Source organism: Mustela putorius, unplaced genomic scaffold (genome assembly GCF_011764305.1).
Source record: "Mustela putorius furo isolate JIRA1106 unplaced genomic scaffold, ASM1176430v1.1 tig00004007_pilon_pilon_pilon, whole genome shotgun sequence".
NCBI lineage: Eukaryota > Metazoa > Chordata > Mammalia > Carnivora > Mustelidae > Mustela > Mustela putorius.
In genome coordinates, this window is record NW_025422145.1 from 1,575,704 (window position 1) to 1,603,026 (window position 27,323).

General features: G+C 38.6%; 1 protein-coding gene across 1 annotated transcript in view; it reads left to right on the top strand.

Moving 5' to 3' along the window:
- SMG1 (SMG1 nonsense mediated mRNA decay associated PI3K related kinase) overlaps positions 1 to 25,342 on the top strand; it is a 106,226-nt gene extending 80,884 nt beyond the window's left edge. The window contains 18 exon segments of the mRNA XM_004750311.3: positions 757 to 947; positions 2,087 to 2,259; positions 2,404 to 2,683; positions 3,151 to 3,423; positions 3,685 to 3,919; positions 4,165 to 4,391; positions 7,306 to 7,456; positions 7,557 to 7,746; positions 7,919 to 8,388; positions 10,241 to 10,378; positions 13,243 to 13,395; positions 14,477 to 14,656; positions 16,145 to 16,372; positions 17,024 to 17,235; positions 17,398 to 17,504; positions 18,280 to 18,459; positions 18,543 to 18,649; positions 21,084 to 25,342. Of these exon segments, the coding sequence (XP_004750368.2) occupies positions 757 to 947; positions 2,087 to 2,259; positions 2,404 to 2,683; positions 3,151 to 3,423; positions 3,685 to 3,919; positions 4,165 to 4,391; positions 7,306 to 7,456; positions 7,557 to 7,746; positions 7,919 to 8,388; positions 10,241 to 10,378; positions 13,243 to 13,395; positions 14,477 to 14,656; positions 16,145 to 16,372; positions 17,024 to 17,235; positions 17,398 to 17,504; positions 18,280 to 18,459; positions 18,543 to 18,649; positions 21,084 to 21,161 (3,573 nt within the window). The 3' untranslated portion in view covers positions 21,162 to 25,342.
- The last annotated feature ends 1,981 nt before the right edge of the window (positions 25,343 to 27,323 follow it).

A 27,323-nucleotide genomic window follows, 5' to 3' on the forward strand; every position in this document is an offset into this window, starting at 1 on the left:
TAGTGTTAACATGTCCATCAAAAAGCTGGGTAAAGCTATCTTTTAAAAAATATTTTTGGAAGACTGTCATGAATATACTGAAAGGCCAGTGAAATAGGACAATTTGATGTCTTGTTAGTAGGAAATGCTTCCATACAAAGACAGATAATCACACTCTAACTCGTTGGAGGTGGGTCCATGATTTAAAAAAAAAATTACACCTTTTTTAATATATTGAAATGTGTTTACCAATGAGTATTATAGGTGTTTTTACTTGGGTAGTCTCCCCTCAGTCTTAATTTTAATATCACGTTAGCCAGTGATGCTAACACTTAATGTTGTGTGGCATGGTGTTAACCACATGGTGTTGTGAGATTTGAGTCTTAGTTTATGGCTGTGTGAACTTGCAGTGGTTATCGTTATTTGTAAAATATATGTGGCGCCACCACCCTCAGTGTTTAAGAGATTTAAATAGAAAAATATATATAGGGGTGCCTGGTTGGCTTAGTGGGTTAAGGCCTCTGCCTTTGGCTGGGTCATGATCCTGGGGACCTGGGATTGAGCCCCACATCGGGCTTTCTGCTCAGCAGCAAGTCTGCTTCCCCTTCTCTCTCTCTCTCTGCCTACTTGTGATCTCTGACAAATAAATAAAATCTTAAAAACAAAAAAGAAAAATATGTATAAGATGTCCATCTAATGTGATCCTTGTGGCAGATGTCATCATGTCTCACAGTTCACCCTGTAAGAATTTCCCTAATCATAATTATTTTTTCATAGGTGAACTGGTTTAAGAATAGAGATGAGATGCTGGTTGTGCTTCCCAAGCTGGACAGCAGCTTAGATGAATACCTAAGCTTGCAAGAGCAATTGACAGATGTGGAAAAACTGCAAGGCAAACTACTAGAAGAAATAGAGTTTCTAGAAGGAGCTGAAGGAGTGGACCATCCTTCTCACACTCTCCAGCACAGGTTTAAAAGTGTTGAACACTTGTTTCTAAATATATGCCATTAAGGAGAATTTTCGTATTTGTGTAAACATTGTCAATTTGAATTAGCATTATTACAGCAGTTTACATAAATAATAAAACCTCTCCCGGGGCGCCTGGGTGGCTCAGTGGGTTAAGCCGCTGCCTTCGGCTCAGGTCATGATCTCAGGGTTCTGGGATCGAGTCCCGCATCGGGCTCTCTGCTCAGCAGGGAGCCTGCTTCCTCCTCTCTCTCTCTGCCTGCCTCTCTGCCTACTTGTGATCCCTCTCTCTGTCGGATAAATAAAATCTTTAAAAAAAAAAAAAAAAAACCTCTCCCAAGGACTGCAGTTCTAAATTATTAATACATAGAAATTCACTTAAATTTTCTGCTTTATTATATTTGATTGAAATGTTTGAGTAATTATGGGAGATAAGTGGATATAGTGGGTTAGAGTATGAACTTGGTTTCAGAAAACCTGAGGTTTGGGTTTCTCTCTACAGTTTGTGTCTGGGTTCTTACTCATTAGTAAAGTGGCAGTTATTTTGCCTACTTTGCTGTATTAAGCATTAAACTAAAGAATGATCTAAGTGGGGGCGCCTGGGTGGCTCAGTGGGTTAAGCCGCTGCCTTCGGCTCAGGTCATGATCTCAGGGTCCTGGGATCGAGTCCCGCATCGGGCTCTCTGCTCGGCAGGGAGCCTGCTTCCCTCTCTCTCTCTCTCTCTCTCTCTCTGCCTGCCTCTCTGCCTACTTGTGATTTCTCTCTGTCAAATAAATAAATAAAATCTTTAAAAAAAAAAAAAAAAAGAATGATCTAAGTGAATGAACCTTGTACAGTGCAGGTGCTTGGTAAAGGGTAAATATGCAAATGCCACACACTGCATGAGTCTGTGAAGTATCCATCGTTTACACTAAAGATAACTTAACACCTGGCAGGTGTGGTGGGTTTTGAAAATGTTTTATTTAAAATGTGAGTATAACTGAGAGAATTATAGGAAAAACCAGAGAAGTAAGGGACATTTGAGCAGTGCCCTCAAGATTGAAAAGGAGCTTACCAGGCAGTCCCAAGTATGAACAAAATCAAGGTTATGAAAATATATAGGAGGTAGAAGCAATTAAAAAGATTTTTCCCTCTTATTAGGTATTCTGAACACACTCAACTACAGACTCAGCAAAGGGCTGTTCAGGAAGCAATCCAGGTGAAGCTGAATGAATTTGAACAGTGGATAACACATTATCAGGCTGCATTCAATAATTTAGAAGCAACACAGCTTGCAAGTTTGCTTCAGGAGATCAGCTCACAAATGGACCTTGGTATGGGTTGATTTATCTTAGATACACATGTTGAGCATGTGAGTTTTGTATTTGTTTATGTGTGGGGTTCTGGTTTGTGCTACTTTCAATGACTGCTGGTTTGGAATCGTTTCACTGTAATTAATAATCGTCTTTTACCAAAAGGTCCTCCAAGCTATGTGCCAGCGACAGCCTTTCTACAGAATGCTGGCCAGGCGCACTTGATTAGCCAGTGTGAGCAGCTGGAGGGGGAAGTGGGCGCTCTTCTCCAGCAGAGGCGCTCGGTGCTCCGAGGCTGTCTGGAACAGCTGCATCACTATGCAACCGTAGCTCTGCAGTATCCAAAGGCCATATTTCAGAAACATCGAATTGAGCAGTGGAAGACCTGGATGGAAGAACTCATCTGTAACACCACAGTAGAGCGCTGTCAAGAACTCTACAGGAAGTACGTTGGTCACACTTAATTTTCTTGACTTCTTACGGGATTAGATGCAAAGTTGTGTTCACATTATTATTATCGTGTGTGTAATATTTCCTTTTTCTGAAAGAAGTGGTTGATGGATGGAAGCTGAATGGGGTCAGGTTTTTTCTTGGTTTTAAGAGGATTTGAGGTCATGTTTTCCCTTATAAGATGGTGTGGTTTTCCTAATTAATTACAATGTATCCCAGTTGTCAGAGTGATGGGATTGGGGTAAAGAGGGCTAACCTCAGTTGTGCTGTCCCTCACTAACAAGTCGTCTTGGAAAGTTACTTGAGCTCTTGAGACTTTTTCTTATCTGTAAGAATGGAAATCATGGTTTCTACTGTTTAGGGTTTGAGAATCAAAGGCAATATTCTCTAGTGTAAAATGGGAACTTTCTTTACAAGCAGGAAGTGGTTACATTGTAAACAAGCACCTCTCTTTCTGCGCAGATACGAAATGCAGTATGCTCCCCAGCCTCCCCCGACGGTGTGCCAATTCATCACCGCCACAGAAATGACTCTGCAGCGGTACGCAGCCGACATCAACAGCAGGCTTATCAGACAGGTGGAACGCTTGAAACAGGAAGCCGTCACTGTGCCTGTCTGTGAGGATCAGTTGAAAGAAATTGAACGTTGCATTAAAGTTTTCCTTCATGAGAATGGAGAAGAAGGATCTTTGAGTCTAGCAAGTGTTATTATTTCTGCTCTTTGTACTCTTACAAGGTGAGTTAGCCAACTTCGTACTGAGACCATTTTGTTGTCCTGAAAACACTCAGACTTACTGAGATAGCCTGTGCCTCTTGTTTAATACCAGACTTAAGCATTCTCTTACTTTTGTTAATACCAGACTTGAGACATCCCCTTACTTTTATTAGTCTTGCCCACCATTACAGGCGCTTTATTTCCTTTCTGAGTTTGAGGTTTCTGCTTTCCTGTGTAAGGATAGCTTAGGAGGTTTCACTGTACAAACCTTGTTGCATTTAGGCGTAACCTGATGATGGAAGGTGCTGCTTCAAGTGCTGGGGAGCAGCTGGTGGATCTGACCTCTAGGGATGGAGCCTGGTTCTTGGAAGAGCTCTGCAGTATGAGTGGGAACGTCACTTGCCTGGTGCAGTTACTGAAGCAGTGCCACCTGGTGCCACAGGACTTAGACATTCCGAACCCCATGGAAGCTTCTGAGGCAGTCCACTTAGCGAATGGAGTATATACCTCACTTCAGGTGAGTGCTTTTAAATGAGCTTACAGTTGGTAAGTTTGTTTTAGATACTGAACATTGTACTTCTTACTGCTGGTTCAGAAAAGCAAAATTTTTACTTTTCTCCTTTTAATTTTGCTGCACCAATCACGTAAAGATCAGTGTGAGGTTTGTAGCCAGAAGTTGGTTACCATTGTGTAGGTTTGTTCTTAGTACATGGCATTAAACCTCTAGGAGAATATTAAAATATATTTCTCACATATTTATAGGAATTAAATTCAAATTTCCGGCAAATCATATTTCCAGAAGCACTGAGATGTTTAATGAAAGGAGAATACACATTAGAAAGTATGCTTCATGAGCTGGACAGTCTTATTGAGCAGACAACTGACGGCGTTCCCCTACAGACTCTAGTGGAATCTCTTCAGGCCTATTTAAGAAATGCGGCTATGGGACTGGAGGAGGAAACGCACGCTCATTACATCGATGTCGCCAGGCAAGTGAATGGTAGCTGTGACGGAGCCGGAGAAACCAGATGACAGGTTCTGGGCTACGTGCTACAAGCTTAGTTTTAATTTTACAGCAGATAGAATTCCTTACAAATGCTTCTACACCGATCTTTATTAGAAGAAGTTTATTTGGGGGCACCTGAGTGACTCTGCCTTCGGCTCAGGTCGTGATCTCTGGGTCCTGGGATTGAGCCCCGCATCCAGCTCCCTGATCAGCGGGGAGTCCACTTCCCTCTCTCCCTGCGTCCCTTCCCACCACTTGTCCTCTCACTCACTCTCTCTCTCAGATAACAGGGTGTATTTATTCAGATTCACAGGAAGCTGCGCAGTACATGTGTGCAGGGATATCTTGTGCAGGCTCCGTCCTCCTGTGGTGCCAGCATCTTGCACACGTACAGTACTGTGGCACCACCACAAAGTTGATGTTGGTGTGGCCGGCAGAGCTTACTGAGGTTTCCGCAGATGCACCCAGCATGTGCTGAGTGTGGAGCTCCGTGCACTTCTATCCCATGCACGCTGTACTTTAGTGTTGCTCTTTCACCATATGTGTGCTGCACACACACAAAGTGGAGTGTGGTAGTTTTTAAGCCAGCCCTTGGGACTCCATGGAAGCATCTGAACCAGTTTAGTTAGTTCATGGAATGTACGCCGTACTTCAGGTGAATGCTTCTAAGTGTGTTTAGATACTGAACATGGTGTTTTTCATCTCTGAAGTCTACAAAAACAGTTTGATTCTGGAACCTGCAAAGGTTGGGTGTTTCCTCCAGCCATGCACTGTGTCGCTGGCTAAGCTGTAAGCCCATTTATCTCTGGTGACTTAAGACTTCCTTTTTTGGGGGCGCCTGGGTGGCTCAGTGGGTTAAGCCGCTGCCTTTGGCTCGGGTTATGATCTCAGGGTCCTGGGATCGAGTCCCGCGTCGGGCTCTCTGCTTGGCGGGGAGCGTGCTTCCCTCTCTCTCTCTCTGCCTGCCTCTCCGACTACTTGTGATTTCTCTCTGTCAAATAAATAAATAAAAATCTTAAAAAAAAAAAAAAAAAAAAAAGACTTCCTTTTTTGGCATTCTGGTATCAGGTTTACTCCAGAAAGTGTAGTTGGGAGAGTAGAAATGGGTTCACCTACCATGCTTCCTCCCGTGAGAAAATTCAAAGAAAAGAAAGTAGAATAGTATAATGGACCTTCATTTTCCCATCTTAAGCAGGTAATTATCTGCACCTGCTTGAATTATTTAAATTATTTATCTTGTTTAAATTGTACCACCCTGGTTATTTTGAAGCAGGTATCTTTTCATTTTTAAATGCTACAGGAAGTAGATATGTCTAAAGTATAAACTTAGTTTTCTTAGTCATGGTACTGTTACTTCACCCCAAAAGTTAACAATAATTCTTTTTTTTTTTTTTAAGATTTTATTTATTTATTTGACAGAGATTACAAGTAGGCAGAGAGGCAGGCAGAGAGGAGGAATCAGACTCCCTGCTGAGCAGAGAGCCCGATGCGGGGCTCGATCCCAGGACACTGGTATCATGACCTGAGCCGAAGGCAGAGGCTTTAACCCACTGAGCCACCCAGGCGCCCCAACAATAATTCTTTAATGTTTTCTGTTATCTGCATTTAAAATTTTCCTATTTGTTTCTTTGTAGTTGTTTCTCCATACAGTTAAAAAAAAAGTATAATTATTATAGCATAAACTGAATGTTAGCTAGATGGTGATTTAGATTATTTGCACAACAGCATTATCATTTAAATTGCTAGCATTATTTAAGACGTTACTCAATCTATACACCTTTCTTTCTCACTCAATTTCTGCCCTCATTTACTCCCTTCAATATCTAATTCAGATTCCTCTTAGCCTCAAACGGACGATTACTTACTTTTCATGGATGATTTGGGTGACAAACTCCATGCTTGGTTCTGTTACATTTTGTTTGTACCTCGCTTTGGAGAAACTTGATCATCTTAAGAAAAAATTGTATACCATCTTGTAGCTCTTTTTTCCATTAGAAATTGCTCTGGTTAGTCTTTTTAAATTCTCTTATTAGTTTTATAGTTATTTCTGTATGTGTGATAAAGTTGAAAATCTAGTTAACGTTAGTAACATGAACTGATACTAGTTGTAGGAATGCTGTTATTGATTTTTTATATGATACACTTAAAATAGTGTCCAGACACATAAGCCACTGACTAAGCTTTTAGTTAATGATGATGTACAGGCTGAACTTCTGAAGACTTACACTCAAACTGTGCATTATTCAAAACCAGGCGTGCTACACATGGCAGGCATCTGAGCTTATGGTCTGTAGTTGGCTCTGTCATGTATGTATGTGACAGTGTGAACATACTTGACAGTTTTTGCTAAGTCTTCCAGCTTTAGAATTTTATGATTCTTGACATTTATTGGGGGTTTATATTATTTTATGTAAAGTGAGACTGTAATATCTTAAATAATTTTTTTTAAAAATTGTCCTAATTCAAGTTTAATCACATGAACAGTTACTAATACCGAATTGGAACCATTAACTTCACATTGTGATGGTATTACATGTCATTTTATCCTAACACCATTTTCTGCATGCAAAAAGATTTCTAGGGGTGCTTGGGTGGATCAGTTAAGTGTCTGGTTATTGATAGTGGCTCAGGTAGTGATCTCTAGCGGTCCTGGGATCGAGCCCCATGTGGGGCCCTGCACTCAGCGGGGAGTTCTCTTGAGAATTCTCTCCCTCTCCCTCTGTTCCTCATCCCACTCTTGTGTTCTTTCTCTCTCTCAAATAAATAAAATAAACCTTTTAAAAAAAGATTTATTTTCTGGATTGCATGCTAGCTGTGATTCTTGTTGACCTTTTGTATTCTCCCCCAAATTTATTACTCTTCAGTTAGGATTTTAATTCGTTTTTCTTTATCTCTAGAATACTTCATGCTCAATATGGTGAATTAATCCAACCAAGAAATGGTTCAGTTGATGAAACACCAAAAATGTCAGCTGGCCAGATGCTTTTGGTAGCATTTGATGGCATGTTTGCCCAGGTTGAAACTGCTTTTGGCTTATTAGTTGAAAAGGTAAATACTGATTTTATGATTAAATAATGCATGTGTGGAAGTAGTTATTCACTGTGTGAAACGGGGAGAAATGAACTTTTTTTTTTTTTTTTAAACATAGTTAAACAAGATGGAAATTCCCATAGCTTGGCGAAAGATTGACATTATAAGGGAAGCCAGGAGTACCCAAGTCAATTTTTTTGATGACGATAATCACCGGCAGGTGCTAGAGGAGATTTTCTTTCTAAAAAGACTACAGACAATTAAGGAGTTCTTCAGGCTCTGTGGTACCTTTTCTAAAACTTTATCAGGTAATCTTTCACATTTAAACATGCTGGATTTACTTGGGTAGAACTTTGGAAGGGACAGGATGCAGTGGGCTTAAGTTAATTGTGTATTCGTAAGGTCTGGTTTTTAAATAAGCATCATTATTACCTTATTTTACTTTGCATGAACTACTTCAAGAAAATTTTCCTTTTTTAGGATCGAGTTCACTTGAAGATCAGAATACTGTAAATGGACCTGTACAGATAGTCAATGTGAAAACCCTTTTTAGAAATTCTTGTTTCAGTGAAGACCAGATGGCCAAACCTATAAAGGCATTTACAGCTGACTTCGTGAGGCAGCTCTTGATTGGACTACCGAACCAAGCCCTGGGACTCACCCTCTGCAGTTTTATCAGTGCTCTGGGGGTAGACATTATTGCTCAAGTGGATGCAAAGGATTTTGGCGCTGAGAGCAAAGTTTCTGTTGATGATCTTTGTAAGAAAGCGGTGGAGCACAACATTCAGATTGGGAAGTTTTCTCAGTTGGTCATGAACAGGGCAACTGTGTTAGCAAGTTCCTATGATACTGCCTGGAAGAAGCATGACTTGGTGCGCAGGCTAGAAACCAGTATTTCTTCTTGTAAGACAAGCCTGCAGCGTGTTCAGCTGCATATTGCCATGTTTCAAGTAAGTATTTTTCTAATGTATTTTTCTCCACTAAAGGAATTTGAAAACTGGGGGGGAATTAATATTAAACAATATAAAGAAAAAATACTTAAACATTCTGAATTGTGCCAGCTCGCAGCAAAGCCAGCTTTTTGGCATTTTGGTATTTCTTTATAGTTTTTCCTTGTTTCTGTTCTATGTAGTTGAGAATATATATATATATATTTGAGAAATATTTGAAGATAAATATAATTGAGAATAAACAAATTTGAGAATAAAATATTCTCAAAAAATACATATATATGTGTGTTGTGTATTTTTGAGATTATTTTGTGTTTATACTCTGCAACCTCTAACTTTGTTTCTATCAGTGTTGTATGGTAGGTATTATCTGTATCATTAAGTATTACTTGTAAATATAATTTCTCATGTTTGAATTTATTCATTATGTGAGTATACCTCCTATATTATTTAACATATAATTAAGATTGTTTCTAAAATGACTTCTGTTTCTCCAGTGCCTTAATGATGTGATAACAGCTTTGTGCATGAGTCTGTCATCATTTGGAATTTGTTTTTAGAGGCCTGTTTTTGTCCTTGATTATATAGGGGGCAGTATGACAACATGGGCTTTGAGGGTGAGATGGATTTGGATTCAGTTATAGGAACTTGAGTTTACTCCTCCCTAGGTGGGGACCATGTCTCTTACAAAGGTAGAGGATAATGAGGGTTAAAAATAATTTTATATAAGACACTAGGCACAGTATAAATTATAGCTCTTTTTATTCTTTCTCTTCTTTCTTTCATTATAGGCTTCAATATTGTTTGTAGCTTCAGACAGGTTGTGTAACTCATGGAGTAATATTTGGGGCTGTGTTTTCCTAGGATCTCTTTTGGCACAACAATGGTTACTTTGTATTATTTATGTTGAAGCTGCTTCCTAAAGGTGGAGTTGGTGGCTTCAGCTTGGTGCATGGAATCAGCATATTTCCTTCTCTTCGCAGTTTTATCATGAGCTGTTTTTTTTAGCTCATAAATTAAGAAAATTAATTTATTCACATTTTGAAATTGTATTTATTATATAATGTCTTTCTAGTACATTGGAATCTTTTTGTATTTTTTCTTCTAAAAAATGTAATGTTGAACATTTTACTTACACATTCTGGAGTTTATTTCCTTAAAAAATTGACAAATGTATAAAAAATATTGTTAAAAATCCTTAAAATTTTGTTTATCTGAAGAAATACTCATCATTTTAAGCCCTAAATACAATGTATTACTTTTAAATTATAGACCAAAGGTCTCTTGGGCCTTCTGGGGCCTCCCTTAAAAGATACAAGATGGCTCGATCCTCTGTGAGCAGTTGCCTGCTTTCTGCAACTTCAAGGTTTTCTGGGGAATTCTTTGTTCTGTGACTGCTGCCATCATTTCTTTTAATCACTTGTTTAGCCACATGCTGGACAGTTTTCACCACCCACTATCCCCTCATGCCTTTTCCAGCCTCTTAACTAGAGATATTTCTTGGGGGAGGGGGTTGTATACTAGACTTTTATATAGACTTGGAGACATAGATTTGGAAACATTTTCAGAATTACTACTTAGATGTTGCTTTTCACTGATTCAAGACATTTATCAGCCATTCTCTACATTAGGAAATTTTTCACCTGGTTGTGATTCTTTTGAAATGTTTCTCCAATTACAGTTCTTTGCCCACCTCACTTTGTAGCAGCTGGGCTTTTTTTTCTTTTCCCTCAGTCCTAATTTGCACCTTCCCTCCCTTTATCTAAGGTGTTTTTTTTTGTTTGTTTTTTGTTTTTTGTTTTTTGTTTTTACACCCCTGCTGATTCTACTACATTGACTTTTCTTTGAACAGTGGCAGCATGAAGACCTCCTTATCAATAGACCACAAGCCATGTCAGTCACCCCTCCCCCTCGGTCTGCCATCCTAACCAGCATGAAAAAGAAACTTCATACTCTGAGCCAAATTGAAACTTCAATTGCAACAGTTCAGGTGTGTTTTGCCAGACCTTACTTGCAGCAGATTCACTTTCAGAAATAACCTATGCTGTGGTGTGGTGTTCACTGTCTATGTGTCTGTCCTTGGATGCTAAGCCACAGGGGCATTTTCTTTTTAACCTTTATTTGTAATTTGTATCTTTTTTTCTTACTCTCCAAAGTAACCAAATCTTATGGTAGCAGTGTATTAGAGACATACTAAATATTTAGTATGGAATAGAGACATACTAAATATTTCAGGTTTTTAATGGATTTGATGATCGTTCTGCCTTTATATGTTCTGGGAACCTTGGTAATTAGAAAAACTTGAATATTTAATTTGTTTTCTGAAGGCATATAGCAGTTATATCTGGCTTACTATTCATATCTTAAAAGCTTAGGCTTTTTTTTTTTTTTTTTGGATGAGTGTGTGCAAGTGTGTCCCCATGAGTAGGAGAGAATCTTACGCAGGCTTTACTCTCAGCATGGACCCTGACGCAGGCTCTATCTCACAACTTTGAGATGATGACCTGAGCTGAAATCAAGTATTGGACGCCAAACTGACTGAGCCACCAAGGCACCCAGCGTAGGCATTTCTTATATGTAGTTAATGATATTTTATGATGTCAAAGGCAATAGAATGTTTTCCTGACTGTTATTATTGAGTTACCATTTCTGCCTAATATTTAATCTCACCTCCCTCTTTAAAATAAGAAACAGGTCTTGATAATGGTCTTGATAATATATATCTATATCTATATTGTGTCTCCTTATATTTTATGTACTCAATAGTAACTGACATTTTTCTGTTCCTTTTACAAATTAATTTTTATAAAATTGTTTCTGTAGGTTTTTTTATCTTTTTTTTTTTAAAGGATTTTATTTATCTGGCAGAGAGAGCGCATAGCAGGGGCAGCAGCAGGCTCATCAAGTAGAGTTGTTTGTTTTTTTCTTTTAAGCTCATAAAACTAAAAAATGGAGTCTTGATGTGGGGCTCCATCTCAGGACCCTGGGATCATGACATGAGCTGAAGGCAAATGTTTAACAACTGAGCCACCCAGGAACCCCAATTTTTTTTAACATTTTTAATGAAGCTTTTCTGGAGCTTGCTTCTTTGAAGATTGTATAATACCTTTTTCCTATGTATATTAGACCTAGTTTTCAATTTTGGTGAATGAATACCTGTCCTTTCTGATTTTAGAGGTATGTTTCTGTGAGAGGAGGAGGAGGGAGAGAAGCAGCACAGGAAAGAGAGGATGTGAATTCTCCCACCTGAAGTGTTGAATAAATAATGAAATAACTTTGTCATATAAAACCTTCCTTATCATGGTAATATGGATAGATTTTTACTGTTACTTAACAAACTTTTGAATTTGAGAGAATATGATTTTTGTCTTTCATAATTAAAAACATAAATGAATTTTTACAGTAAGTTTTTTATTTTCTTTAAAAGAATTATTTGTTTATTTATTAAAGATTTTTATTTGTTTGACAGACAGCTAGAAGGGAAACACAAGGGGTGGGGGAGAGGACGAAGTGAGCTGGACGTGGGGCTCGATCCCGGGGCCTTGGGATCATGACCTGAGCCAAAGGCAGATGCTTAACGACTGAGCCACCCAGGCGCCCCAAGTTTTTTATTTAATCCAGCATAGTATTTAATATAGCATATATTAATATTTAATACAGCATAGTGATTCAGTAGTGCTGGGTATGCCTCGGTGCACTTTGCAGTAAGTGTGCTCGTTAATCCCCGTGTCTCTTTCACCCTTCCCCTACCCACCTCCCCTCTGGTAACCAGCAGTTCATAGTTAAGAGTCTGTTTCTTGGTTTGTCTCTCTCTCTCTCTTTTTTCCCCTTGGATCATTTGTTTTGTTTCTCAAATTCCATATATGAGTGAAATCAATTTGTCTTTCTCTGAGTGACTTATTTCACTTAGAATTATACTCTCTAGCTCCATCCATGTTGTTGCAAATGGTAAATGGGTTTTCTTATAGATAGCACATAAGGGCATTAAGGAATTTGTAGCAAGTGTTTCTTTTTTCTTTTTTTTTTTCTTTTTTTAGATTTTATTTATTTATTTGACAGGGAGAGGCACAGTGAGAGAGGGAACACAAGCAGGGGGAGTGGGAGAGAGAGAAGCAAGCTTCCTGCTGAGCAAGAACCCGATGTGGGGCTCATGACCTGAGCCAAAGGCAGTTGCCTAACGACTGAGCCACCCAGGCGCCCCCTAAAGACTGCTTTATTTAAAAAAAATCTTGGGGCACTCAGATGGCTCATTTGGTTGAGCGTCCAGCTCTTGGCTTGGGCTCAGGTTATGATCTCGTGGGTCATGGGGTTGGGCCCTATATCCGGGGTCTGTGCTCAGTCGGGAGTCTGCTTGAAAGATTCTTGCCTCAGCCCCTCCCTCCACTCTCTCACTCTTTCTCAGAAGTAAATACGTGGATCCTTAAAAAAATTTTAAATCTTGAAAGCCAGTTCATACCTCCCCAGACATATTGAGCCTTAAATATTCTAAATGAAATAAAGGTTAATTCCAGTAGATGTATGTTAAAAATGATTTCTGAATTATGATGTTCCGGGATGCCTGGATCGCTCAGTCCTTAAGCATCTGCCTTCGGCTCAGGTCACGATTCTGGGATCCTGGGATGGAGCCCCTCATTGGGCTCTCTGCTCAGTTGGAAGGCCTGCTTCTCTCTTTCCTACTCCTCCTGCTTGTGCCCATCCCCCCGCCCCCCGTCAAATAAATAAATAAAGTCTTAAAAAAAATAAATTATGTATATCCCATCCTGCTTCTTTTGAATTTCTCTTGTATTTGTATAAAATGCTCACCAGGAATTGGAGAGTGTCAAATATTCACTGAGATTCTGCTGGCTTTTATAGGAGAAACTAGCAGCCCTTGAAGCAAGTATTGAACAGCGACTCAAGTGGGCAGGTGGTGCCAACCCTGCACTGGCACCTGTACTGCAGGATTTTGAAGCAACAATAGCTGAAAGAAGAAATCTTGTCCTTAAAGAGAGCCAAAGAGCAAGCCAGGTATTGCAGCCCATGAGCACCATCCTTGTTACGAGAGTTACAGGATTCTGTAACCATTTGGAGGTTACATGTGGAATAACTAGGAGTTATTCGAGAGTCTACCATCTAGTTCACAATACTGGGAAGAGGGACTGATAGGCCTTGGTGGGAAGGGCATCCCTTCAGCTGAGCTCACAGCCAATTATTTCCCTAGACCTTTACTTCCTCCTAGCAAAATACAAAGTGGATTTAGCCTCTTTTGGAAAATAGGGAGTTTAATTCCATATCTGCCTGCGGTTCTCTTTATGCAACTGTGGTGATTCTGTGGCAATAAAATGCGTTTATGACCTTGTTTTCTGCCAGAGATTGTGGATTAACATCTTTATGATTGGGGGAAGGGGACAGAAGTTTAAAAAAATTTTTTTAAGGTAATTTTCAGTGAGGTATAAAATTAGACTAATACAGTGATTCCCATATCTTCATAGCCAATTAAAATCTAGTGATTATCAACTTAAGTCCCACTTGATTTCCTCTATACTTCCTATCCCTCCTGTCCGTCCCATTTTTAATGAAACCCCAAATATTTTTTATCTATAAATATTTCAGTGTGTATGAAAGTGAGAACTATTTACATAATCACAGTAGTATTGTCATACCCTGAAAGATGTGCATTACATTGTCAAATGTCCAGTTAGTATTTTCTGATCTTTATTGTAAAATTAGGCAAGAGTAGAAGCAGAAGGGCAACATTCCAAATTGAAATTTGTACATAGCACAAATAAACTGCAGCTGAATATGGTAACGGTTTTATTATTAAGTAAATTTTCTGTGTGAAAGCAAACATGTAGAAGATACTTTTACATAATTGTACTTAAGTGCTTTTAACCATCTCACACCTAATGACATCAACCAAAACAAGGTGCATTTATTCATAGGCTTTTTGAGGATTATACCTATTTCCCAAAAGAGTCATTCATACATATTTTAGGATCAGTTGTGGTCTTGAATTCTGGAAATGAATAGGTAGTGTTTTTTCATGTCAAATTAAAATTGCTTTTCCTCCCTTATTTTGATGGTCCTATTCCTCTTTGCTTTTTCATAGGTCACTTTCCTCTGCAGCAATATCATTCATTTTGAAAGTTTACGAACTAGAACTGCAGAAGCCTTAAACCTGGATGCGGCATTATTTGAACTAATCAAACGATGTCAGCAAATGTGTTCATTTGCATCACAGTTTAACAGTTCAGTCTCTGAGTTAGAGCTTCGTCTGTTACAGAGAGTGGTGAGTCTTGAATCTTGGTGTTGCAGTAAAGAGACTTGTTGATGAAAATCATAAGGTCAGGGCTATGCCCTAAAAGTAAATATATTCACTCAGTTTACACTTGTGCAGTGTGTGTGCTGTATATTAAATATTGTTATTATAAGGGATCTATTTTATTTTTTTAAAAGATTTTATTATTTATTTGAGAGACAGAGATAGTGACAGAGAGCACAACCAGGGAAGAGAGGGAGAAGCAGGCTCCCTATCAAACAGGGAGCCTGACATGGGGCTCGATCCCAGGACTCTGGGATCATGACCTAAGCCAAAGGCAGACGCTTAATCAACTGAGGCACCCAGGCGCCCCTGTTATAAGGGATCTAATGATTAACTCTAGGGGCACCTGGGGTGGCTTGTTGGGTGGAGCATGTGACTCTTGATCTTTGGGTTGTGAGTTTGAGCCCCACACTGGATGTAGAGATTACTTAAAAATAAAATGTTTTTAAAAAATGATGATTAAATCTTGCTCTTAGTCTCCAAGGAACCCAGTAATAAATAATACAATGAATTAAAAAGTTAAAAGAATTCTCAGAGCTACAGTTGGAAATACTGTGGAGGTTCAGAGGGTAGGAGAAATTTCAATGTATAGGAAATGACTTACATGCACTGAAATAGGATAGCAGACAGAGTGCTAGTTGAAGTTGAATGCTGGACAGAGGAGTTGAGTCCAGAAATAGCACGTTGATAAATTTGGTGTTTATATTTTATGGGAAGGTTTTAGGCTGTGTATTAATTAGGAAGCTCTGGTGTTTTTGTTTTTGTGGTTTTTTTAAGATTTTACCTATTTATTTGACAGAATGAGAGCAGGAGAACAGAAGCAGGGGGAGTGGGAGAGGGTGAAGCAGGCTTCCTGGTGAGAGGAGCCCAAAGTGGGGCTCGATCCCGGGACCCTGGGTTCATAACCCGAGCTGAAGGCAGACGCTTAACAGCTAAGCCACCCAGGCCCTCCTCTGGTGTCTTTTTTTAAAAGATTTTATTTATTTAACAGAGAGATCACAAGGAGGAAGAGATGCAGGCAGAAGTGGGGGGTGGGAAGCAGGCTCTATGTTGAGAGAGAGCCTGATCTTAGACCTGAGATCATGAGCTGAGCCAAAGGCAGAGGCTTTAACCCACTGAGCCACCCAGGCGCCCTCCTCTGGTATCTTTTTAAAGAGTGATTTACGCTGGGTTTAGAGTCCTAGATACAGGTCATCTTTGTTATTCTAAGTATATTTTTTATGTCTTAAGTTTTAAGCATTTATTTCCTGTATGATAATGCAGAAAAGTTAAAAATCTTAATCTGTATCTCATAGATTATTAAATTAAGTAGTGTTACTTACATAATTAGTTCATGATTTAGCAAATGAGGCTCTTTGTGTCAGTTTGAGTTACTAATACCTTTTGATGGTGATGATAAAGAATCTTACATTATTCCATCTGATACTTCAATCAAACAATGCTTGTTCTGTCTAGGACACCAGTCTTGAACATCCTATTGGCAGCTCTGAATGGCTTTTGTCAGCACACAAACAATTGACCCAGGATATGTCCACTCAGAGGGCAATTCAGACAGAAAAGGAGCAGCAGATAGAAACAGTCTGTGAAACAATTCAGAATCTGGTTGATAATATAAAGACTGTGCTCACTGGTCATAACCGGCAACTTGGAGATGTCAAACATCTCCTAAAAGCAATGGCTAAGGTAAGACTAATTCCACTGACACACAGTTAACTCCCTCCTTTCATAAAATTATAGTACATAAAAATATGTATAGTTGTATTTGGGATAATAATGGTACAAACAAAAACAACATCTCTCAGATCACATCTTCCAGTTTGTAATTGAGTTAATTTGTGTTTCTTTTTAAGTCAGGTTGTAGTATTGTGATTTTTGTACCCAGAGAAACTGTGGGCTAAAGAGATTGATTCATCCAAAGTCCTATAACTTAACAATAGAGCTGAAACTTGAATGTAGTAGCCTCAGAGTGTTCCAATCTTCCCCCACATCTTTTCCTCCTCCTAACGCTTATTCCTAAGCTCATATGAGTTTGCCTCCAAAATGAATGAGATATTCTCTCTCCCCTCCAGTGTCCTACGTAATCTGCATAGTAAGGAGACTGAACCCCCAGAAAAGGCTAAATAATAGCAAATCATTTAACTCAGGGGGTTGTTTTTACTTGGAGTTTTTAATTTGTACTGGAAATAAGATTCCTATAGAAAAAGTTAAAATGTAATTTACAGATTAAGCACATATTTGAACAACATTTATTACCTGTTATTCAAAATTTTACTCTCAACGAGTTATAGTTGAAACGAATACCATTTCTCTTACTCACTGCAATATTGATTCTAGGATGAAGAAGCTGCTCTGGCAGATGGTGAAGATGTTCCCTATGAGAATAGTGTTAGGCAATTCTTAGGTGAATATAAATCATGGCAAGACAACATTCAGACGGTGCTCTTTACATTAGTCCAGGCTATGGGTCAGGTTCGAAGTCAAGAACACGTTGAAATGCTCCAGGAAATAACTCCCACCTTGAAAGAACTGAAAACACAAAGTCAGAGGTAAGAATGCCTTCTAACCTAAATTTGAAATGTAGTCAAAACATAAAACATGGTACAGTAAGTTTTGTTTGATTCATCTAATTTTTTTCAGTTTTGTTCATATTTATAAGCAGTTACCTGGTGAAACATTTCACAAATAAGCTATTTTATTTTGTATTTCAGTATCTATAATAATTTAGTGGGTTTTGCATCACCCTTAGTCACCGATGCAACAAATGAGTGTTCGAGTCCAACGTCATCTGCTACTTATCAGCCATCCTTTGCTGCAGGTATGACTTTTATACTTCAAAAAAAAAAATCACGAATCTTGATCTGTTAATAATCTACACATTGATGCTAAGATGTTTAATTATACTTTAAGTGTCTAATATGTTTGTAGTCAGCACCTTTTTAAAGAGTTTTCTTAAACTCTGTCACAACTCAAATGGAACACATTTTGGTTTAATTTTAAAAGTTCTTGGGTGAGAAAGTAGAAATATCTAGTGTTAAAATCCTCTTTAAATAATTTATGAATATAAAATAAATGCTTGTTAGGTAAAATTTTTAAAAAATGGGAAAATTTGTGGCTTCATTCCAGTTGGAGGTAAAACCATTACATATTTCTTGGGCTTGTGTGTATGTTTGCACACACACATGCACAAATTGGGATCATTCAGTGAATGCAATTCTTCTTGCCTTTTCCCACTTAATATTGGGAGTGTCCTTGTCATCAAACAGTCTTAAAAAAATGACTTAATGCCCCAGTTTAGTATGTCATTCTCTGTCTCTACCATATTAATCCCACATTCTTGGACAATTAATATATTTATAGTTTTTTGATGTCATAACAAGCAGTGAGCTTGTTTTTGAATGTCTAATTCTTTAGGTTGTGTTTTTAGGACAGTGTCTATTTCAAGGAATAAGGACTTGAAGGTTGTAAAATCATACTTATTTTCATGGCTCTACATTTGTAGTTGATATTTGAGAGAGCACTGCCCTGCCCTCTCCTCTTTGTCTCCATCTTCTGTTTACGTGTGAATTGAGCTACCCACTCTTTCTCTGTAGCAGTCCGGAGCAACACTGGCCAGAAGACTCAGCCCGATGTCATGTCACAGAATGCTAGAAAGCTGATTCAGAAAAATCTTGCCACATCAGCAGATACTCCACCAAGCGCCATCCCAGGAACTGGCAAGAGTGTTGCTTGTAGTCCTAAAAAGGCCGTCAGAGACCCTAAAACAGGGAAAGGTAATAAGTTAGAATAAGGATGCATGAAATATTTATACAGAGTGGTGGTTTGACTTACATATAAACTTTCCTTTGCTTTGTAGCTGTACAAGAGAGAAACTCCTATGCAGTGAGCGTGTGGAAGAGGGTGAAAGCCAAGCTAGAGGGCCGCGATGTTGATCCTAATAGAAGGATGTCAGTTGCTGAACAGGTGACCATTTTTTAAACTTGCTCTATCCATTTTAATGCTGCTGAACAGTACAGGCTTAAAGATACTCTCACCAGTATCCTTGGTGTTCATCAAGAAATAAGGCACTGACGTTTATTTTCAGAATTCAGAAGATTTTGAGTAATGGTGGCTCTGGAGTTGTCACATAGTCACTGTTTTATTCTGACTCTGTCCTTTTAGCGCATTTCCTTTCTCCCCATCCCTCTTCTAACAGAAATTTAAGGTGTGACTTCACCCACTCTCTCTACTCCACCAGAGAGCAGTTAATCTGCATTTTAAAGAGGTCTATCTGAAGGCTTCCAGCTAAACCAGGGTGAGGTTTTGGGTGCAGGAATAGTATCTATAAAGCGTTCGGGGGTGTCAGTTTGTTTGAAGTCATTACTCTGAAATTTTCTCATTAGTGTCATTAAAATTGTACATATAAATTTGGGAATGAAAATCCACCCCGTGCCCTGGCTGTTTATTTTGAAATTTTTAAACCCACAGAAATGTCGGAATGCTCATGTACTCTTTACCTAGATTTAGTAAACCAGTTGTTTTCCTACTTTTGCTTCATCTTTCTGTGTATTGTGTATGCATACACCGTTTTTTAGAGCCATTTGAGATTTGCAGACACAATACTTAATGCTTAAATACTTCAATATATGTCTCCTAAACAAAACATCATTATCAGCTCAGGAAACTCACCATTGATGTTAACATTCACTGTTACCTCACATGCAGTCCATATTCAGATTTCTCCAGTTACCCCAAACTGGCCTATATTGCTTAGCCCTTCTCTTTTTAACCCACTGCCGCCCTCCTCCACAACAAGATCTAGTCAAGGCTCATCTTGCATTTCATATATGCTTGTTCTACTTTTACTTGTCTTTAATGTCTGAACAGTTCCTGAGCATTTTCTCTTTTTTTCCTTTTATGACATGGACCTTTTTGATGTTTTCAGACCAGTGTAGAATGTGGCTGACTGTGTATTTGATATTTTACTCATAATTAGATTCAGAATCAACATCTTTGGCAGGGATACTATGTCAGTGATGTGTCTTTGTGTGTGCCATCTTTTGTGTTATTAAGTTAGGTCCTTTGGTCAAGGGTAGTATTCCCCTGAATTCTCCTTTACTGATGTACCTTTTCTTCTATGGGGTAAAAATTTGAGACTATCTTATTTTCTAATGTTTTGACACCTACAATTCAGTTTTAACATCAGTAAGAAAATATCCTTTTTATATTTTAAATGGTTGTTACATTGCTCTGTATGACCTAAAATTAAACTCTTCCTGGTCAAAAAAGTTAATTTCCTTAGAAATTGTTAGGTTTAGGGGGAAAAAAACCACACAGGTAATAATGACTCAGGGGTATCTTTGTTTTCAGTTAGGTTAATGACTTGTGTACTTTCAGGATGGTCCATCTATTTTTTTTTTTAAGACTGCATTCGTTTATTTGGCAGAGAGAGATCACAAGTAGGCAGAGAGCCAGGTAGAGAGAGAGGGGCAAGCAGGCTCCCTGCCTAGTAGAGAGCCTGATGAGGGGCTCAATCCCAGGCCCCTGAGACCATGACCTGAGCCGAAGGCAGAGGCCCTAACCCACTGAGCCACCCAGGCACCCTCTGTTTTTTTTGTTTGTTTGTTTTAAAGATTTTATTTATTTGAAAGAGTTTACATGAACTGGGGGAGGGGTACATGGAGAGGGAGAAGCAGACTCCCCGCTGAGCTCTATCCCAGGATGATGGGATCATGACCTGAGCCAAAGGCAGGTTCTTAATCAACTGAGCCATCAGGCAGGCACTCCATGTCTCTAACTGTCTGTCTGTCTGTTTGATGGATGCTTGGCTATGGTGCTTATTATTGTTTCAGTCATTAAATTTTATATGAAGGAGAGCAGGAGTGGGGTAAGTATAAAGATCTTGGTGCACAACTTTGGTATAAGTCATAATTCAGCAGCTGTATATGGAGAATTTAGCATACATTTGGGCCCTCTGGATTCTTTGGATGTAGAGATGATTGTATCTCTTATTATAAAAGAAAATTTAGCGGAGTCAGAATCAAGAGACATTTGTCAAGCACCTAACTGTATTTCAGAATCTGCCGTGCACTTCTTTTTACACTGTTTAAGCATTTACTTAGTGACTTCATGTGTTTAACCCCAAGAGCACCTGTGGGGTCAGTGGGGGCTCTGTCTTCATCTAAGGATTTATAAGGCTCAAAGGGGTTGTAACTTTTCCAAGACACACATCTTGTACATAATTGTGTGGAATTAGGAGGGAAGCTCAGGTTACTTAACATTTCCACCATAACAACTACACATCCTTTGGGTAATTAATCTGGGTGATTAGAAACTTAATCTTAAACAACTCCTAGAACTCATTTATGTTCTTTGAAGTTCTGAATGGTTTAAAATATTCTCCTGCCTGCTTTTACAGGTTGACTATGTCATTAAGGAAGCAACTAATCTAGATAACTTGGCTCAGCTGTATGAAGGTTGGACAGCCTGGGTATGAATGGTGAGACAGTAGATGAGTCTGGTTAAGCGAGGTCAGACATCCACCAGAATCAACTCAGCCTCAGGCATCCAAAGCCACACCACAGTCGGTGGTGATGCAACTGGGGGCTTACTCTGAGGAACCCTAGGAAATCTCGGTGCGCTAGGAAGTGAATCCTGCAGGACAGCTGCACTCAGGGATACGCCCAACACCATGGCCTGCAACCCCAGGGTCAAGGGTGAAAGAAAGAAAGCTCACCGCCTGAACATGGAGATTGTCTTTCTGCCACAGAACAGCTGCAAACGTGTCAGGAGGTCAGCTGCAGAAAGAAATCGGGATGCTGCGGAGCACAGAGTGATTTGGAACTCCATTCCACCTGACCCTGTGTGTACAATCCAGGAAAAAACAAACCCCACTCAGAAACAGAGAAAACTGGGGCCGCGAAGAAATCACAGCCAAGGAAGATTTGATGCATTCAGATTCTCGTGTAACACTTGTTGCTTGGCAACAGTACTGGTTGGGTTGACCAGTAGGTACAAAAAGGCTATGCGATAAGAATTTCAGAAATGGACTGGAAATGGAGAGCTATGTAACAGACACACTACATTGGAAGAACTTACTTCTGAAATGAAGGGAAAAAAAAACTACCCATCATCCTCCTCCCCAATCCCATACCATCTACCCATTCCCCTTTTACCTGATCTAGTAGATTAGCCATCTTTCTAATTTACTTTTATTTCAATCCTTATATTTCATATGCCTCCATCTCGATGTTGTTAACGTAACAACTTATGTTTGGAGTGACAAACAGAAATTTCTCCAGAACAACTGAAAACATGGAAAATTCAAGGATTGTTTAAAGGTGTGATGATCACATACAAAATATAATTCTGGTTATTTAAGTCATTTCTGTGATTCTATCATGTACAGTTTCCAGAATTGTCACTGTGCATTCAAAAGTAATGAATCTAACAGACATTTGATTTAATGTCTCCCCTTTGCTTATAGTGTGCATTTTTGGGAGGTCATTCAAATTTTCCCTCTTCTGCGATTGCTGTAGTTTCTTTCATAGAAAGTAGCTAATCCAATGTAATCTTTTACCTTTTTAAAAACCAGGATAGAGTACTATTAGAGTTTTACATTGTTGATGAGAGATTAACAATAAAGTGATGTTCTGGTGGAGGTAGAGTGAGATGTTTTTTAATTGTTTTCTCATTTAATACTTTTAATTTACACTTTGTAAATTAAAAGTGCTTTGGTTTACCTGGCATTTTAGGACATGTACATGAAACATCAGCAAAAATGAGAACCACCACCATCTTTTCTGGAGTTCAGTTTTTAGTCTGTGAAGTACTTTACTTTTTGCACAATTTTAATAGTTGCTGTGAATTCATGATCAAGGTTTCCTTAAATTTAGTATTGCACTTCAGTACTGTAAGCTGAATTGTTGATCCAAAATAAAAATCCAGACTAGAATAGGATTCATAAAATCACGTATCAACACAGAGTAGAACACAAAATCTTGATTTAGTACCTTTTTCCTGCATTTTAGAGGTTAGGACTGTGATCATTTGTGGTTGCCAATCTTCACAGAAAAACTTGAAGGGTATTAAGGAAAGATTCCACATAGCTCTGGCCTTTTCTGTATTCTGATTGCCACATTAATCTATAATCTTAACATACCCATGAGAGAATGCATCTCAGTGCTTTTCTAATACTTAGGCAAGTATTGCAAGAAAGGTGGTATTTTCAAATACCCAGGTGTTTAATAGCAAGTTAAGGAACCTAGTGCATCAAATTTTATTTTCTTCATTCATTTGAACCTTATTTTCACAATCAAAACAACCTATCTGGAATAATAATGCCATATTGTGTTATGCACGCTGCTTTATTTCCTAGAGGCTGTGTGGGAGCTACTGCACTTAACACTTGATTACCTCTGCTCTCTCAAAAGTAAAGTCTTTTTCAGCAACATTGTCAGAGAAACTTTTATCACAGTGATAAAACAAGTTCACACTAGTTTGTCCCTACAGGTAGTATTCAGAAATTGCTTTTTCTTTGGTAAAGAAGATAAATGAAATAGGTGAATTTTATTGCCTGTGAATTTCAGGCCTCAGAGGTATTTGGCACCTTATCCGAGCAAAAACAAAACAGCTTTATATCAAAAACCTGTGCCTCTGGTAAATTATCCATCACTTTTATTTCAAAATGGTCCCTCAGAGAACAGTGTGGCATGTACATGTTTGGTTGTGGAGCAGATGTAACTGAGGACTTGAAAGCTTGCTCTTTACTGCACTCTGGACAGTAGACCCCAGTCTGTGCGGTCTGGCTTCCTCTGGGAAGTCATTCTGCTGAGCAGCCTTGGCTTTTTGAACAGTTATAAGCAAACTCCACAGATGTAATCACTGGTGAAATTCAGCCCTGGTAATAGAGCAGATTGAGAAGACAGGGCTATATTTGGGGTATTATCTTGTAAAATATAGTTTGGAGTGCTTTCGTTAGTCATACATTTTTGATGATATAAAACACCTGTGGAAAACCAGGGATCTGCTCTGCTCTTTTCATATCTCTCTCTCTCTCTAAGATTCAGGGGGTATAGAAGAACCTACAACCTCTTCAATTCAGAGTACCCTTGGAAATTGAAGTTTATCTTAAGTGTTTTGTTGTCTTTGATTTTCTAAAATTGCTTCAATTTTATTTGGTATCTCTACAGAGCTGTGGAGGCTTAGTTGGTTTATGGAGCTGTGTGTATTAGTTTTTCTTTGGTGTGTCTTGCAGGATCTCATTCTTTCTGGTCATGAGTTAACATAATTTGCTAGATGATTATGAACATTCTTTTGTGTCTGGCACTTGTGAGTTTTGAACTTTGTGAGATTTCTGTGTGTGAATTGATAATCAAGCTCTTGATCTACTTCCCTACATTGTTTTTTTAGAGCCCAAACCCCAGGTTCAGGGTGAGGGTTTGTGTCACAAAGAAAAACTTCCATCACTTCTGCCCTTAACACTTGCCACTATTACCTAAGCTTAGTATGTAGTTTTCTTAATATTGTCTATATTTGGTATTATCTGCATTGTTTTTGTTTGTGGTTGTTCTGATGTGTGAAATTTAAGGAAAGAGCCATTAAAAAATGCCGAGCAGGGCAATGCAAGTACAGCCAAATATTAGAGTTGATGTGCAATCTTAGGTCCTTTTAAATCTGGGGTATTATAGGCAGTACTTTAAATTGAAAAGTCTTCCTGGCCTATTATCCTCCACATATTTGTAATTACTCTGGGGGCTTACCTGTTTTGGCAGTACTAAAAATCAAAGGAGCTGGTTCTTCTTTTCTCTTAATTCTTTTCATATTAAAGGAAGCACCTACAATTAGCCTGTTAGTCCTATTCATACACATCAAAAATCTCAGTGACTGCTTTACTCTTAGCACACATACATTTGTTTTAGACAAAATTAGATGTGAAAACCAGTGACCTTTCATTCTCTATCTTGGGCTTGCGAAATGTAATTTAGAGCTATAAGTCTGCCTCCTAAGGAGGCAAACTTCTAGTAATGTAAGGGTCACTTAAGGTAGATTTTATTTTCAATATATGGATTAGGAACATTCCTTCAGTGGAGGAAACTAGCGTTACAAATTTTTCCAAACATTGCAGAAGGGGAAATCTACTGTATTATGAACCTCTTAAGGATTTGTTGCACTTTTCCTGCTTTTTAGGCCTGGGTAACAGTATCACCATCCCTTTTTTTCAAAAGGGCAGTGGACTCCAAGAAACTTTGAAGGTTCAGGGGTTGGTTGTACAATGGGAACCCCTTGAAGTCCCTTGTTTTCTTTGGGAATTTGGGCTTACTAGGGAAAAGCTGTTTGTTGTGCTAATGTAAAACTGTCATACAATTAGTTTGATTTTTTTGAAGATGGGAAACTCAAGGAATTGCATGTTCTGAAATGCAGGCTTGTAGAATGTTTTTCCTTCAAAACAGGCTGATTTTGTTCTTTTCCTGGCAGTCCAAGTTTCAGCTCCTATCTAAAGTTCTTGTGTCAGTTTTTTTTCTGGTTTAAATTTCTCTTATATTTCCACCTGTAATGTCAGTGGCAGTATCATACTTCACTTGTTAATTTACCATTATAAGAGCAAATTTAGTTGAACTGAATCTTCCTTGTCCTAGTAACATTGTATAAATAAAGTGGCATCTCTGTACAAAAGGTTGTAATGCCTCCCGATGGATATAATTTTGTGATTGTATTTAAGATTAAAAGTTGAATATGGGACGCCTGGGTGGCTCAGTTGGTTAAGCAGCTGCCTTCGGCTCAGGTCATGATCCCAGCGTCCTGGGATCGAGTCCCACATCGGGCTCCTTGCTCGGCGAGGAGCCTGCTTCTCCCTCTGCCTCTGCCTGCCATTCTGTCTGCCTGTGCTCGCTCTCTCCCCCCCCTCTCTGATAAATAAATAAAAAATCTTTAAAAAAAAAAAAAAAAAAAAAAGTTGAATAAATCACACCAGCTTCCTGAAAATGTTCATAATGCATCTTTTGGAAAACAAAAATACATGCCTACTTTGTGCATATTTGCATTAACACAGCAAAGATTGTATGAAATACATTTTTCAGAAAATAAAGTCTTAAAAGACGTAGCATTTAAGCTCTGAATTTATTGGTTGAAGTAGTATTGGTTCCAGAAAACTTGCTTTTGGAATATGGGTAGAGTTCTTGGTTTTTTTTTTTTTTTTTAAGTATTAATACTTCCAAAAATTTTTGTAAAGCTTAATTCTCAACTCTTTTTTCTTTTTTAAGAATTTTTATCTTTACACCCAATATGGGACTTAAACCACAACCCTGAGATCAAGAGTCTAATGCTTGGCCAACTTGAGCCAGCCAGGCACCCCTCAAAGTAATTTTTTTTCTTTTTTGTAAATCTTCGAAGTAGTATAGTATTTTTGAGCAGCAGTGAAAATTTTACTTTTGTGGGTAAGTTCTAGTATTGTGTGTAATTTGTTAAGCTTAACTTTATTAGTATTTAAAAACAAACCACAGGACATTACTGGCGTGTGTATTCCTCTTGGGTGTGAAAGCTCTGAAGTAAAATAGAATTAAAATGGTTTGTCTTAAATATCTGGAAATCAGATTGCACTTCGTTGTTGCTAGATTATAAGAGGATTTGTGTTAACTGTGTTATCATGGGGCACCTTTCAAAAGAGGACATCCTGTTTTTGTAGTTTCAAAAGAAAGCACCAAGGGTAGGTGTTTTTAAAATAATTAAACCAATTGGAAGTTGACAGAAAGACCTTGTACAGGTGCTCCTGGACTGTGAAGTTGCAAATAGATCTGGGAGTACCTTCCTTGAGTAACAAAAATATTGGGAAGTGGGGAGACTGTGCTGCTTGAGTTGTTTCCATTTTTTTCACCTACCTCAATTTCACCCTGGTGTTGAGGTCTTAAGTAGTATATAGGGAACTTGGGTGAACCAGAAGCATTTTGTAGCAGAGACTGTTTTCCCACAGTAGAGATGTCATTTTTAAAGTGTAAAAATTCTTTGGCTTCTTTGGAAGGAGATACTCCTTGGGTCTCTACCAAGATTTTTGGACCCAGTGCTTAATATCTTCACTATGTGGCTGCTGACTGGGAACTTTTAATTTTCTTTTGAAGAGGGACAAGAGGGCCTGCTCCTCAAACTTAATAGCTTTAAAATCTCCCCAAATGGGATCTGTGTTTCAACTGGCTGCATTTTACCTACAGAAACTTATCCCCCCCCACCCAAGTGGCACATCACTGAAGAGACCCCTTCCTTCGCAAAGGCTTTCTTTCCCCCTCTTGAGTGTTTCTAACAAAGACCTCTTAGGGGCAGCTGTGTCCTCTCACATTTCTTCATGCCTTACCCTGAACTGTTAAGAATCCGAGAAGTTATTTAAGGAATCCTTTTAAATGTAAATTTGTGGCATAATGCAGGTGATTATTAAAAAAAAAAAAAAAAGGCTGAGCGGTCAAAGCCATGGTACGTTTTCCTGAAACATCTCTGACGAGGTCAACATTTGGCATGGTTTTTGTTCGTGTTAAATGAGAATCAAAGCACTTAATGCATTTTGAAATTCTGCAGAGAAAAGACGTGTTAAGTCATTCATCTTAATATTATCTAGTAGTTCTTCTAGTTCTAAATTGCTGACGAATTCCAGTGCTTAAGAGTGGGTTTGCAT